We start from the raw sequence: 16,866 nt of genomic DNA on the forward strand, positions 1-16,866 counted from the left end.
CGAGTAGGAGGAATTATACCTTCAGACACACAAAATGGCTACTAAATCAAGTGCACCTACCGCCAACAGGCTTTATCGTTGTTTTTTAACAGAAATGCTTAGTGATCGACTAGGAATTCCTTAACGATAGACCAGTCGGTGACCACTGCTTTAAATAGTAAAGTTAAACTTTCAAACTTTTACCACTATCACAAAAAATACTTTTAAAGAGTTAAAGCAAGTCCCATCAGTTTTTCTTCATGGAAAATGGCCATCTATTTATTTTTTATCCTCCTTTTTATTTTTGTGTCACAAAATGTAGTGTGATCAACCACACGCTCCCCGCACAGTAGGTTGTTGACATGCACAAACAAAATGTGCAAACTCCATGATACTGAAGAAGAAGGAGGAAGTAAAAGCAGAAAGTGTACCCATCAATATGTGGTGTGATTTGTTGACTCAATTCAACTGACATTACAAAAAAATACATTCCATTGCATGAGCCACATTAGTTAACATAATTTGAATGGGGGCCTCCCGAGTGCCAGTGCTTGAGGCGTCACTGCAGATCTGGATTCGATTCCGGGCTGTAACGCAGCCGCCCCCGACCGGGAGACCCATGAGGCGGCACACATTTGGCCCAGGGTCGTCCGGGTTAGGGGAGTATTTGGCCGGCCGGGATGTCCTTGTCCCATAGCACTCTAGCGACTCCTGTGGTGGGCCAGGTGCATGCACGCTGACATGATCGGCAGTTGTACAGAGTTTCCTCCGACACATTGGTGTGGCTGGCTTCCGAGTTAAGCGAGCAGTGCCGGCTTGGCAGGGTCGTATTTCGGAGGACGCATGGCTCTCGACCTTCGGCTCTCCCAAGTCCGTACTGGAGTTGCAGCGATGGGGACAAGACTGTAACTACCAATTGGGGAGAAAAAGGGGTAAACAGTACGCAAAAAATATATAGAATAAAAAAAATATGCAACATCATTTGAAAGAACGTTCTACATTACCATGGAAATTAATTGCATCACAATACCAGGCAGCCATTGTGAGTGTACCCTGAGTTTACCAGTCAAATTCCCAGGGATAGAGGCTCTAAGCCTGAAGCGAGTTCAACAAGGCTTCTGTTTGCAATGAACATGTTGCCAGAGAAACCATTTCAGTTGAACGATTTGAATGAACATTCCAAAATGTTACGGTGAAATATCAAACAGCTACTTTTTGTAAGGATTACTGTGGCTTTTTAGTGACAGTATTCAAACAGAAAATTAGAAAATATGTTAGAAAGCTTTTAGCGTCATACCCAATGTCACGCCCTGACCTTAGATATCTCTGTTTTCTTTATATTTAGGTTAGGTCAGGGCGTGACTAGGGTGGGTACACTAGTTTTTGTATTGTCTAGGGTTTTTTATATGTTTAGGGGTTTTGTAGGCCTACCAAAGAAGAGCCAGTCAGAGGCAGCTGTTTATCGTTGTCTCTGATTGGGGATCATATTTAGGTAGCCATTTCCCTTTGTTGTTTGTGGGATCTTGTCTATGTGTAGTTGCCTATCAGCACTTGTTTGTATAGTTTCACATTTCGTTTTGTTATTTTGTTCAGTGTTTTCGTTCTTTAAATAAATAAGAATGTACGCATACTATGCTGCGCCTTGGTCCGATCCTTATAACGAACGTAACACCCAAGAAGACTCGAGGTTGTAATGGCTGCCAAAGATGCACAAAAGTACAGAGTAAAAGGTCTGAATACTTGTGTAATGTGATATTTACGTTTTTTACTTGTAATGAGTTTTCAAACATTTCAATAAACCTGTTTTTGCATTGTCATTATGATGTATTGTGTGTAGATTGATGAGGGGGAAAAACAATTTAATCAATTTTAGAATAAGGCTGTAATGTAACAAAATTTGGAAAAAGTCAAGGGGTCTGAATACTTTCTGAATGCACTTACATAGACAGGTACCTACTGCTCTCTGGGACCTCAGCTCTTCAAACTGTGGTCTGATACCATTGTACTGGTCTAATAGTGTAATACTCTAATGTTGATGATACTGTCAGTGGTGCAATGACACTGATTGTCATTCCATAGAAATAGAATACAGTACTATTTATATGGTGTTACCAGTGATAGAGTGGTTACAATGTGATGCTCATGTTGCCTGTGCTGGCTCTTAGGTGGTTGCTGTGGCTCCGATGAGAAGACCTACGTGGTGGGAGGCTGGTCCTGGGCCTGGTGGCTCATCTCAGACATCCAGAAGTAAGAACAGGGTGCAACCCATTCAGAGGGTTTAAGTACAGTTTGGGGATTTATACAATCACTGCCCTAACATCCAGAATTTACCTCCAAAACAAACCATTCAGGCCTACTGTTGGATGGCAGACAGATTTGTCTGTTTATATATTTTTTAAATCAAAATCTGTTTTTAACACCATATTTAAAACGGTACCCACTCATCCTCACATTTACACCACACATTTAAACAACTTTACAATCTACATGAAATATTATACCTAGTCTCTTTACCCACACAAAGGAAATAAGCAGTTTGTTATTGTTATGTGGTTTGCAGTGAGAGTGTAGTGCAGTGTTTACTGTGTGTGTAAACACAACGTGTCACAGTTAGCAAGTCAGTTGCTCTCAAACACAACCTTGCTGTCAGTAACCCCTGTAAACACTACAGCACAGAATTAAAGTGGAAAAACAAACACACTGAGAGAGGTTAGGGTCAGGTGAAGTTCAATCTCACTGAATTATATTATCCTGTTAGAGACAGATCAAATAAGGTTGGCCTATGTTTAAAATAAAACAAATCAACGTTAGCTTACACAGCACATATGATAGTTGTGAAATCAAATTTAAAAGATAATCGTTTTTAGATCTCTGAACACAACAGATCCCGTTCCAATTTATTTCATGCATTTTCCCTTAACTATTAAGTATTGTGTTTGTTTGTTACTTATTGTCTCTTTGTTTCTGCCATGCTAATCTGCCTTGCCTTGCCTGGTGTTCAACCCACCATGTCTCTCTCAGCCCTGCTGTGTCTTGGGGATGATGTCTTAACCATAGTGATTCTATTAAATTACTAGAGGGGCTATGTCATAAACCCTCAGTTTCAGAATGGGTTGAAAGTGGCAACCATATCCGTCAGGGAGAAATCCAAATCCAGTCTAATTGGAATGAATTGCAGTAGAGGCATAATCCTTATTTTACTTATGCAGGAAAATAAAAGTAAGGCATGTGATGTATCACAAATTGTGTAATGGAATTATAGTCAACCTAAAATATTGTCGTATGGTTATAAATACAGGTTTTAGCCTCTAAAATATATTTAAATAGACCATAAATGTCTCAGATTTTGTGATATTGGAAAGCTGTGAGTGCTATTATATGATACAGTATCAATACCATTGCATTTACAACTTGTCTAAGTCCTATCATCGACTGATTTGAGCCAGTGTATGGCTGTGGATTGAGATATTGTGTAAAACAATGAATGTGAAGAATTTATCTGCACTGTACGTGTGCATTGTTTTAATGGAATGTCGGTGTATTGGCAGTTAATTTCACACATTTATGAAATCATTCCTCTAAAAGTGGTTGGCTAGCTAACACACATACAGTGCAGATAAATTCTTCACATTCATTGTTTTACACAATATCTTATGACAGCACTGGAAAACCAGGGTTGACCAACTCCCTGACCAACATGGCTGACCTTTGCATGGTTCATGTCCATTCTAGTATTCTAATTCCTCATTCTATGTTCCTAACTAGCTATGTATACTTCTGCCTTCAGAAAAGTATTCAGACCACTTGACTTTTTCCACATTTTGTTACGTTTCAGCCTTATTCTACAATTAAATAAATACAAATCCTCAGCAATCTGCACACAATAACCCATAATGACAAAACAAAAACCTTTAAAAAAAACAATCTTAACAAATGTATTAAAAATACAAAACGGAAATACCTTATTTACATAAGTATTTAGACCCTTTGCTATGAGACTCAAAATTGAGCTCAGGTCTATCCTGTTTCCATTGATCATCCTTGAGATGTTTTACAACTTGATTGGAGTCCACATGTGGTATATTAAATTGATTGGACACGATTTGGAAAGGGACACACCTGTCTATATAAGGTCCCACAGTTGGCAGTGCATTTCAGAGCAAAAACCAAGCCATGAGGTCGAAGGAACTCCGAGACAGGATTGTGTCAAGGCACAGATCTACCAAAAAATGTCTGCAGCATTGGTCTCCAAGAACACAGGGGCCTTCATCATTCTTAAATGGAATAAGTTTGGAACCACCAAGTGTCTTCCTAGAGCTGGCTGCCCGGCCAAACTGAGCAGTCGGGGGAGAAGAGAGGTGACCAAGAACCCGATGGTCACTCTGACAGAGCTCTGGAGTTCCTCTGTGGAGATGGGAGAACCTTCCAGAAGGACAACCATCTCTGCAACACTACACCAATCAGGCCTTTGTGATAGTGGTCAGACAGAAGCCACTCCTCAGTAAAAAGGTACATAACAGCCCACTTGGAGTTTGCCAAAAGGCACCTAAGGATTCTCAGATCATAACAAGAGTAACAAGATTCTCTGGTCTAATCCAAGATTGAACTCTTTGGCCTGAATGCCAAGCGTCATGTCTAGAGGAAACCCGGCACCATTCCTACGGTGATGGCAGCATCATGTTGTGGGGATGTTTTTCAGTGGCAGGGACTGGGAGACAAAGATGAACGGAGCAAAGTACAATGAGATCCTTGATAAAAACCTGTTCCAATGCGCTCAGGACCTCAGATTGGGGCAAAGGTTCACCTTCCAACAGGACAACGACCCTAAGCACACAGCCGAGACAACTCAGGAATGGCTTCGGAGCAAGTCTCTGAATGTCCTTGAGTGGCCAACCAGAGCTCAGACATGAACCCAATCAAACATCTCTGGAGAGACCTGAAAATAGCTATGCAGCAATGCTCCCCATCCAACCTGACAGAGCTTGAGAGGATCTGCAGAGAAGAATGGGAGAAACTCCCCAAATACAGGTGTGCCAAGCTTTTAGCGTCGTACCCAAGAAGAGTCGAGGTTGTAATCACTGCCAAAGGTTCTTCAACAAAGTACTTAGTAAAGGGTCTGAATACTTATGTAAATGTGATATTACCCCCCCCCCCCCAAAAAAATATAAATTTGCACAAAAAATGTGCTTTATCATTATGGGGTATTGTGTGTAGATTGATGAGGGATAAAACAATTGAATACATTTTAAACCTAACAAAATGTGGAAAGTCAAGGGGTCTGAACACTTTCCGAATGCACTGTATATATAGAGAGTTAGGTCAGGTTTTAGAATGGCTGCCATGTTAGCGCCCATTTAGAAGTTTATTCTTGAAATGTTGCTGATGTAACAATACGAGAGCGCCTCCGACAGTTCCCTTTGAAATGACCCGCTGTAAACAAGCAAAACAGAGTAGCGAATTTAACAGGCGTTTTTATTGATTAGCCTTCAGGATCATGTGTATCCAAATCTTGACTATGTTTTAGTGTCAACAAATTGCATATCCGCTTTCAACTGGACATCTTCACAGCACAACGAATGTAAGAATCATCGCTGGTAGAGACGAGTAGCAGGTACAGGGAGTGAACATTTAATGAAATACGGACATGAAACAGGACAGGACAGCATCTGGACATGAACACATAACAACATAAATACTGACACCGGGAACAAACGGGGGAGCAGACAGTTATAGACAGGGCAATCAACAAAGGGAAGGAGTCCAGGTGAGTGCTGCGGCGCGTAATGATGTTGACAGGTGTGCATAATGAAGGGCAGCCTGGCGCCCTCGAACGTTAGAGTGGGAGAGCGGGAATAGGCGTGACAGCGGAAGCGTTAATTATTACTTATCAACGGCTATGGAGGAGAAAGTGGTGCTCCCGGAACGCTCAACCACATTGGCCTAACTTTCTATATATTAAAAAAATTATTAACATTCATTTCACTAAGTTAGTTAATAACTGCAAGTTAGTTAATAACAAATTCTTATTTACAATGATGGCCTACACCATCCAAACCCGGACAACGCTGGGCCAAATATGCACCGCCCAATGGGACTCCCAATCACGGCTGGTTGTGATACACCCTGGATTCGAACCAGGGTGTTTGTAGTGACGACGCCTCTAGCACTGAGATGCAGTGCCTTAGACCGCTGCGCTACTCAGGAGCCCCTATATATATTTAGTATACAAAACATTAGGAACATGACATAGACAGGTGAATCCAGGTGAAAGATATGATCCCGTATTGATGCAAAACAAAATATTTAAGTGCCTTTGAACGGGCAATGGTAGTAGGTGCCAGGCACACTGGTTTGAGTGTGTTAAGAATTGCAAAGCTGCTGTTTTGTACACTTTGTGTATATGGCTCTGGCTCATACTATAAAGACACGTTATTTTATCTAGTAGTTGCTAGGATACCTGCAATTAGGGCTCTAAATATAAGTAGAGGCATGGGATGGCTCAAGTGTTTGTTGCTCATATGCAAATAGTATGCATAGCTCTCTCAAGTGTGTGAAAGAGCAGTGGAAAAATGTTGGTGTGAATGTTCACATTTGTATTGTGACTCAGTCAATTGTTTTGTTGACAATACTTGTTAGGGTCTTGCAGTGTGTAGAGGCATTCTTGAGTAATCTCTAGTGCATTTAGTGCCTTAAACTCAGATGTAGGTTAAGAATGCTGCTGTGTGACTGCTATGCTGACCAATCCAATCCTTCCCCGTGACTTCTGCCGTTTGTCCTAGTTGTTGCTGTCCGTTGTGTTGTGAAGAGAACTGACTGACTGGCTGTGCTGTGTTTTGTGCTTGTAATGTAAACACCAGCATATTAGATCATTGATAGACTGGAGACATTTTGGTTCCATCTGAAGCTCTCTGCCTCAGCCTCTGGTGGTTAGGCTACACAATGGTTCCTTTTTGCTGTAGAGCAGGGTTCCCCAACTGGCAGCCCACGGGCCGAATTCTGCTCGCAGGTGATTTTATTTGGCCCGCCCAAATTATTATATATAGTTTTAATTATTGCATTTTTTTTATTTTATTGTTGGACATAAAAGACTAAAAACACGAGGAAATCAGCTCCAAGTCATTTTAATTGTGGAAATCTGTTCCAAAGTATTCCCACGCATAATAGACAGATATATGTGATTGTATACAAATGTAAGCGAGGTTTGAAATGATTGTTTTTGTCAAATATTATATCTGTTTGGGCTTCTTGTGATCAATTTGCAGTCTACAAATGATTTGTAATTATGTTCCGGCCCCCTGACCATCCACACAAGAAGAAATCGGCCAGTGGCTGAATCTCTGTGATGATCCCTGCTGTAGAATCTAGTCTATGGTAGGCTATGGCGTAGGCCTCCTAAAGTGTCTTCTAGAGTGTCTTCTCTCACCCCTGACCCTCCGTTACTGACACCCCTAACAGCTGTTATAAGTGTACTATATTCACTGCCCTGCCTCTCCTATTCCTACTATCCTACCGCCTGCCTGCCCGCCTAGGATGTCTCTGGAGATAATGACCATCCTCTGTCGCTGTGAGAATATCGAAACCTTGGAGGGTGTCCCCCTGGATGTGACAGGGGTGGCTCAGGTAATGCTTCAGATAGCCTTGAAAAGACCACAAAGGCACGAAAGACAACAGACAGTCAGGCAGTGACTGGTGCACTGGTCAAGAACAAAACAAACGTCAGAGGCAAACAAACGGTTGGACTAACTGGCCAATTACTGTGTATCTTTGTTTTTCCATCTTCATGTCACGTTGTTCTCTCCCTCTGCAGTGGAAGGGAGAGAGAGTCAGCTGTCTGTCATTAAACTGTTCTATGGGCTTTGCTACACAGCTAACGTCTGTTTGTTAACTCACTCCTATGGGCTTTGGCAACAGGGTCCCCATAATGAATGCCCTGAGAAAGGGATGCAAAGAAGGGTCCCACCGTTGCTAGCTATTACACTATTGATAAACACAAGTTTACATGACTTGATATTTATTTCAATGTGGGGATTCGATGCACACCACATCTACATTGGGAACCTAATGATATTTTTCACTCCAGAAAAAAAGCATTCAATTACATCCTGTTGTCACTGCCCTGGAGGAGGCCTTGTGTGAATGTTATTTATTTTCCATCACTTTTTGTGTTTTTACTCCCCCTCTTTTCATTTGCTCTCCCTTCCCTCCAGAACATGCCAATTTTTATTTTATATTTTCTCCACGTTCTCCACAGGATAACCCTTGAGATTATGACCCTGCAGCCCAAGTGTGAGGATGTAGAAACAGCGGAGGGTGTAGCTATTACTGTCACTGGGGTGGCACAGGTAAAACACCTACCTACTGTACCACATCTACCTTCGGGGAATGGACTGGAATGCCTCTTTCAGCTCAAATTGGGATGGGGTTCAGCCTTCATACCCTCCCTCCCCTCCTATGCCTCCCTTCTCCCCTACCCCCCAGCACCCCCAAGGGGAACTGGTGCCATAGCCATGACTGAGGGTCAATCATTCTCCTGATAGAAGTTACAACAGAAGAATTGCCTCCATCAATTATTACATTTAATTATTTTTAATATTATAATATTAACTATAATCCAGAGTTGCAATCTTAGGTATACAACTAGAAATATGCCAAGTCACCACAATTTTCCAAAATGGAGATATATGTTTCTTCATTGCAAAGGTTGTGACTAGAGCGAGTACAACTATGACCGGAAGTGACTTTTCATAGCAGGTTAGGAGAGCATTTTAGCTAACCTTAACCATTTTCCTAACCTTATCCTAAGTCTCCTAACCTGCCACGTTAATTATCCTAACCTGCTGTGTAAATTCTCCTAGCCTGCTACAAAAAAGTAACTTCCGGTCGTAGCTGTACTCTCTTTAGTCAGAATCTGTTGCAAGGGTTTAGTTATTTCAGACCCTGTTTGCTTTACACTAAACAATAAGGCCTGTGTAAAGTGAAATGTTTGTGTCTGTGGTCAAGTGTAAATATGGAGTAAACACCATAGAGCGTGTAGTCTCACATCCCTGGTTGGATACAGTACTTTACAAACAGGGTTTGTTAGAATCAAAAAAGTGTAATCTCCTTGCTAAAATTATTTGTCCATGTCTATTACTAAATAGACCCTATATTGCTCAAGCAGGAATTATAGTGATGAATCTAATGTCCATAAATATCAGGTTGTGCTAGCTGTTTGTGGAGAATGACTGACCCTCGTATCAAGGCAGAAACAGTCCCGACAGACATTTCTGACTTGAATGGTGTCTTCCTTAAAGGGGTACAGGGAAGAAGAATAAAGCCTGGCATGTTTCTTTTGCATCCAAACATTTACATTCCTTATTTTTACAGTCATTAACTTTTTGTAATCTTTTCTCTGTGTTAAAATCCAGAGTTAATTGTGTTAACCCCCCTAGTGCCAATCTGCAGTGAAAGTTTTATTAAAATTGGTGTCACATGGATTGACGCTGGAGAGATGAAGCAGGTACAAGGAGTCAAACATTTAATAAGGAACGGACATGGAACAGCGTCAACATACAAGAAACAATCAATGCATCAGCAGGGAACCTGACAAATATAGGGGAGGTAATAAACAGATGATAAGTGAGTCCAATATTGCTGAAGCATGTGACGAGGGAAGGTGGCAGGTGTGCGTGATGCAGGGCAGCCTGGCACCCTCAAGCGCCAGCGGAGGGAAGAGTGGGAGCAGGCGTGACAGTAAACCCCCCCAGGGGCGCCACCCGGCGTCTAGGGGTGCCAACCGGCCGAGACATGTGCGCTGGGCAAGCCAACGAACCGGCAGGAGAGTGAGAGTCTGGCGAACCGGCTGAGGCATGGAAGCCAGACAATCCGACTCAGGCAAGACACCTGTCGATCCTTCTGCAGAGAGGGAGCCCGATGATCTGGTGGAGAGTGACGTGGGATGGGAAGCTGCCGAGCCAACCAAGGCAAGGAAATCTCTCGAGCCAGCCAGGGCGTGGAAGCCCGATGGGATGGCTTAGGCACCCCCGGTTCCATCGACGGCGGAATCCTCCCCGACGCCACCAAAAAAACTCCTGGACCGGCTGGGTGAACAAGAACTGACGATCCGGCTGAGGCCTGACGTGGGATGGGCGCCATCCGAGCCATCCGGGGCAAGGAAACCTCTCGAGCCAGCTAGGGTGTGGAATCCCGACGAGCTGGCTAGGCACCCCTGGTTCCATCGGTGTCGACCCAGAGCCGATGTCATCATACCAACCGGAATGCCAGTACTCCCCGATGCTTCGTGTGATGGCGGATGCATTCTGTCACATGGAATTGACGCTGGAGAGACGAAGCAGGTACGGGGAGTAAAACATTTAATAAAGAACGGACATGGAACGAGACAGGAACAGCGTCAGCATACAAGAAAACAAAGACAATAAACAATGCATCAGCAGGGAACAGAGCAGGGAAACGGACAAATATAGGGGAGGAAATAAACAGATGATAAGTGAGTCCAGGTGAGTCCAATATCGCTGAAGCACGTGACGAGGGAAGGCAGGTGTGCTTAATTGATGGCAGGAGTGCATGATGCAGGGCAGCCTGGCGCCCTCAAGCGCCAGGGGAGGGAAGAGCGTGAGCAGACGTGACAATTGGTTTAATTGAAAATGTGAGCTAATCAAATTTAGTTATGTAACTAGCTACTGTTAATTGAATATGAGTATACAAGTTCAAGTGTTCCTGCAATTTACTTTATTACTTTAGATTTTATTTAGTCGATCTCGCTGGACATTTCTGTCTTATTTACGACTAATCTGGTCTATAATTTGTAATTCATTACAACCAATTCCATTACTTCTAACCCAGTGCAAGTTGTGTGATGTTCCCTTTTCTTAGTTTCCTAGTCTGTCCAGTGGGCTTGACTACAATGAGCCCACTGTCACTGATGCAGAGGGAGCTTTAACGATGAACTTCTCTAACAAGGTCCATCATCAGGTCTCTCTCTATCTGATTGGACGAGCCTATACAAGCCTCCTGTCCTGGTTTCTATGGTAACGGGAGTTATGTGGCGACTGAAGTTTACAGTCTTTGACATTATATTTTAATGAGAAGGTCCCAACTCAAAGTAATGGTTTGAGTTGGAACAGTGCAGATTTGGATCATGGAAAGTGGATATACCCACCTTCCTTTGACCTTAAACACACCCATATGGTGTCACATATTTCTCAAATGATATGACCTTTTACTATAATATTAAGAGATCTAAATGAGTTTCCACATGTTTGTGAAACTGGAAGAGTCAGTTTGTCTCTTGGCAACCTCCTAAGTGGGCGGCTGTAAAGTAAACCATGCTTCCATTTCAACCAGATGTCAGGGAATGAAATAAAACATCTATAAAAAATATAGAAAATGAGAACAGTTTCTCATGAAAAGTCATTATCACCTTAGAGTGTGAAAAAGTAGGAAATGGTTGTTTAAATAATTAAATAAGCAGGAAATAAATTTGTATTATTTCCGATCATTGGTCTCATATTTCCAGTTTCATGGTTTTTATTTTGTAATGTACCCTGCCCACCACAGGAGGTTGGTGGCACCTTAATTGAGGAGGACAGGCTCGTGGTAATGGCTGGAGTGGAATCGGTGGAATGGTATCAAATACATCAAACATAGTTTCCATGTGTTTGATGCCATTCCTTTTGCTCCTTTCCAGACATTATTATGAGCTGTCCTCCCCTCAGCAGCCTCCACTGCTGCACACCCTTTCAGAGCATGCTGAAGGAACCTTGGTGTTTGAAGGGGGGGTGGAGCCAGGGCACATTTGCATGGGTCCTCATCTCAGTTCTGGCCTTCACTTGGCATAGCTCCCCCTGCTGTCTATGTCAGGTGGCCTGTCTGTCTGTGGTCATTTGTAATCAGTGTTTTCAAGGAATGATTGCCATCTCCCCTCCCATTACACTGTGATTCCTCTCAGCCCATTTCTGAATGCACGCCTCATTGGAGTCAATGTCCAGTCACATTTCTCACCTCAGGACCAGCTCACTCTCTTTCCTTTCAGCTGCAGCAGACAACACAACCGCCATTGACTTGTTTACCTTTAAAATGATTTATTCAATGATTGATTGAATAGTGCCAATATGAAGATATCTTATCTCCTCTGACTCGGTTTATCCTCACCTTTAGTACTTCTGTTGTTTTATTAGTAACCTGAAAAGACTCTTGACTATATCTCACGTGGATGACATACACCAGGCCAGAGTTTACACATTTTCTTATGGCTCAGTTATATTCAGGATTTCTACTGCTTGTTATTAACACAGAAACCCACGCCTAGCCTCTTCATTACAGAACTGTCTCACTCAGTCCTTACTAAGACCAGGGTGGAATCTCAAGTATTTTCCTTTGATTCCTCTCTCCTTGGCTAATTTTTAAAACATTAGATGGAAACAAACATTATTGGAGGACATCTTCTCCTCTGATCTTCTCCTCCAATGTTCTCGTGTCCTCTTATGTTTTGAGAAGGAGGCAAGCAGAGAGGAATCGAGGAAAATGATTTTAACATTCACCCTAGATCAGTGTTTTGTGTACCACAACATTCCCACAACATGAGCAATGACTGCAGTCCTCAGTATGAAGAGATGTTTCTGAGTGGAGTTTGGCCTTGAGGAGAGTGAATAGTGGTGGAAAAGTACCCAATTGTTATAAACTCAACAAAAAAAGAAACGTCCTCTCACTGTCAACTGTGTTTATTTTCAGCAAACTTAACCCGTGTAAATATTTGTATGAACATAACAAGATTCAACAACTGAGACATAAACTGAACAAGTTCCACAGACATGTGACTTACAGAAATTGAATAATGTGTCCCTGAACAAAGGGGGGAGGGTCAAAATCAAAAGTAACAGTCAGTATCTGGTGTGGCCACCAGCTGCATTAAGTACTGCAGTGCATCTCCTCCTCATGGACTGCACCAGATTTGCCAGTTTTTGCTGTGAGATGTTTACCCCACTCTTCCACCAAGGCACCTGCAAGTTCCCGGACATTTCTGGGGGTATGGCATCCAGCAGGTCTCAGAAGTGCTCGATGGGATTGAGATCTGGGCTCTTCGCTGGCCATGGCAGAACACTGACATTCCTGTCTTGCAGGAAATCACGCACAGAACAAGCAGTATGGCTGGTGGCATTGTCATGCTGGAGGGTCATGTAAGGCTGAGCCTGCAAGAAAAGTACCATATGACGGAGGGGGATGTCTTCCCTGTAACGCACAGGATTGAGATTGCCTGCAATGACAACAAGCTCAGTCCGATGATGCTGTGACATACCATGACGGACCCTCCACCTCCAAATCGATCCAACTCAAGAGTACAGGCCTCTGTGTAACGCTCATTCCTTCAACGATAAACGCGAGTCCGACCATCACCCCCGGTGAGACAAAACTGTGACTCGTCAGAGAAGAGCACTTTTTTACAGTCCTGTCTGGTCCAGCGATGGTGGGTTTGTGCCCATAGTCGACGTTGTTGCTGGTGATGTCTGGTGAGGACCTGCCTCTCACCCTATTGCGTACAGTCTGAGAACTGATGGAGGGATTGTGCATTCCTGGTGTAACTCGGGCAGTTGTTGCCATCCTGTACCTGTCCCGCAGGTGTGATGTTCGGATGTACCGATCCTGTGCAGGTGTTGTTACACGTGGTCTGCCACTTCGAGGACGATCGGCTGTCCGTCCTGTCTCCCTGTAGCGCTGTCTTAGGTGTCTCACAGTACTGACATTGCAATTTATTGCCCTGGCAACATCTGCAGTCCTCATGCCTCCTTGCAGCATGCCTAAGGCACGTTCACGCAGATGAACAATGACCCTGGGCATCTTTCTTTTGATGTTTTTCAGAATCAGTAGAAAGGCCTCTCTCTAGCTGTTAGTGTCTTAAAGACCGTTCCACAGATGCATGTTCATTAATTGTTTGTGGTTTATTGAACAAGCATTGGAAACCGTGTTTAAACCATTTACAATGAAGATCTGTGAAGTTATTTGGATTTTTACTAATTATCTTTGAAAGACAGGGTCCTGAAAATGGGACGTTTCTTTTTTTGCTGAGTTCATTTCTAAACAGCACATTGTTATAACCACTCATTTATTAGCTCTCCCTACAGTGGCTTGCACAACCATTCCATATCTGATCCCCTTACCTACCCCCTAGCCAAGTATATTATAACTCCACGATACCGCATCAGCTGAGTTGAGTGCAGACTGGAGTTTTTGTTAGTGTCGTTAAGACACAGCTTACAGACGGTAGGCAATTAAGGTCACAGTTATGAAAACTTAGGACACTAAAGATGCCTTTCTACTGACTCTGAAAAACACCAAAAGAAATATGCCCAAGGTCCCTGTTCATCTGTGTGAACATGCCTTAGGCATGCTGCAAGGAGGCATGAGGACTGCAGATGTGGCCAGGGCAATAAATTGCAATGTCCGTTCTCTGACAAGTCGCGGTTTTGTCTCAACAGGGGTGATGGTCGGATTCGCGTTTATCATCGAAGGAATGCTCGTTACACCAAGGCCTGTACTCTTGAGTTGGATCGATTTGGAGGTAGAGGGTCCGTCATGGTCTGGGGTGGTGTGTCACAGCATCATCAGACTGAGCTTGTTGTCATTGCAGGCAATCTCAACGCTGTGCGTTACAGGGAAGACATCCTCCTCCCTCAAATGGTACTCTTCCTGCAGGCTCATCCTTACATGACCCTCCAGCATGACAATGCCACCAGCCATATTGCTCATTCTGTGGGTGTTTTCCTACAAGACATGATTCTCACTGTTCTGCCATGGCCGGCGAAGAGCCTGGATCTCAATCCCATTGAGCACGTCTGAGACCTGTTGGATCGGAGGGTGAGGGATGGGCCATTCCCCCAGAAATTTCTGGGAACTTGCAGGTGCCTTGGTGGAAGAGTGGGGTAACATCTCACAGCAAGAACTGGCAAATCTGGTGCAGTCCATGAGGAGGAGATGCACTGCAGTACTTGGTGTGGCGTTGCATTGACTGTTACTTTTGTTCAGGGACACATTATTCCATTTCTGTTAGTCACATGTCTGTGGAACTTGTTCAGTTTATGTCTCAGTTGTTGAATCTTGTTATGTTCATACAAATATTTACACGTGTTAAGTTTGCTGAAAATAAAAGCAGTTGACAGTGAGAGGACGTGTCTTTTTTTGCTGAGTTTATAACTACAGACAGAGTATGTTCACATTTTTGGGAATAAAATAACTAAGTATAATGTGCATACATGGCATTTAATGTGCATACATGGCATTTGTCTGCCTTTCAAGCATCTACGCAGCAAATAAGTTACACTCAGACATAGGTCTAGGATAAGCTTAGCCTTTTCAAAATCATAACCAAAATACAAAACGGATCAGTGTGTAGGGGCAACTTCATCTCACATTTGCAGTAGTAGCTAATCAAATCGAATTGTCACATGCTTCGTAAACAATAGGTATTGAGTCAATATGCAGGGGAACGAGGTAATTCAGTTAGATTTATCCACATTTTTGGGAATAAAATAAGTAGGATTTGCATACATGGCATTTTAATAAATAACCTATAAACACTGTCTGTACTGCTAACTAGATGATGTTGATGTTGCTCAGACTATGTTTTATTGTATTAAGTATCTAGTTAACAGCTGACAATGTTGTCTATTGCCCTGGGTCCAGGTGAAGGTGATGGTAGACAATGAGCTGCTGGGCTATGCCTGTGAACAGTTCCTGGGGAAATCTGTGATGGAGATAAAGAGTGTCATTCTGCAGACCCTGGAGGGTCATTTACGCTCTATTCTCGGTAGGGACCTTCTGATAGACACGGGTTGCTGCTCAGTACTATTGGCTCTCAGAGGAGTATTACTATTAGGTCATGCTATAGAACTTTAAACCATTTTACATGTTCTCAGGAAATCAAATTCTATATGCCATATAATGTATGCATGCACTCCTCGGACCCTTAGGCTCTGGTTTAACTCTGATATAAGATACTAAGAATTTTACAATGTACAACTCATTTAAATAAATCACCACTTCAGATAGAGGAATCCATATCAGTCTATGGTTAGTGATCCAGCCAGACACTGACCCCAGTCCTATGTTCCAGGTACTCTGACGGTGGAGCAGATCTACCAGGACAGAGACAGATTTGCTGCTCTGGTGAGGGAGGTGGCAGCGCCTGACGTGGGCCGCATGGGCATCGAGATCCTCAGCTTCACCATCAAGGTAAGAGACAGGGGAACAGTCATCCTATTGCAGCTTTATACACTTAAAGTGACACCACTTGCCGCACAATGACTGAGGGCCTCTGTTTTATCCCTGTCCTTGTCAGGATGTTTATGATAAAGTGGAGTACCTGAGTTCCTTGGGCAAGAGTCAGACAGCTGCAGTACAGCGAGACGCAGACATCGGAGTGGCCGAGGCAGAGAGAGACGCAGGAATCAGGGTAAGAAATATCCTGCAAACAAGTAGATTCCCTGAATGTGTCGCAGTACATCGCACTCAGTATTCATGTTAGTCTTTGCTACACTGAATCTTCTCTTCTCATCTTGTGGTCTGTGCCCCCAATAGGAAGCAGAATGTAAGAAAGAGATGATGGACATCAAGTTCCAAGCAGATACCAAGATGGCCGACTCTAAGAGAGGGTTGGAGATGCAGAAGGCTGCTTTCAATCAAGAAGTCAACACAAAGGTATCAGACATGGGCATCATTGCTCTAGATTAGATTCACCTAGTAGTCAATCGATGACATCAAATCTACGCCTAATGTGAAAAATGTTTAATCCTTTATAGTATATTCACCCTGGTCATATTCATTAGTGCACACCAAAGCTAAACGTTTTTCAAAGGAAAGGGAACTACCGGGACAAGTTCAGGTAGTCCCTTTTCG

General features: G+C 43.1%; 1 protein-coding gene across 4 annotated transcripts in view; it reads left to right on the forward strand.

Annotated features, from left to right (window-relative positions):
* LOC115135929 (flotillin-2a-like) overlaps positions 1-16,866 on the forward strand; it is a 38,523-nt gene that overhangs the window by 18,617 nt on the left and 3,040 nt on the right. The window contains exons 2-8 of one of the 4 annotated variants that reach the window (XM_029671157.2): positions 2,145-2,226; positions 8,231-8,321; positions 10,852-10,938; positions 15,655-15,778; positions 16,085-16,203; positions 16,310-16,423; positions 16,549-16,668. In XM_029671157.2, coding sequence (XP_029527017.1) covers positions 2,145-2,226; positions 8,231-8,321; positions 10,852-10,938; positions 15,655-15,778; positions 16,085-16,203; positions 16,310-16,423; positions 16,549-16,668 — 737 coding nt within the window. The other 3 variants (XM_029671158.2, XM_065017026.1, XM_065017027.1) reach the window with 3 other exon arrangements.

Source organism: Oncorhynchus nerka, unplaced genomic scaffold (assembly GCF_034236695.1).
Source record: "Oncorhynchus nerka isolate Pitt River unplaced genomic scaffold, Oner_Uvic_2.0 unplaced_scaffold_3___fragment_2___debris, whole genome shotgun sequence".
NCBI classification, from domain to species: domain Eukaryota; kingdom Metazoa; phylum Chordata; class Actinopteri; order Salmoniformes; family Salmonidae; genus Oncorhynchus; species Oncorhynchus nerka.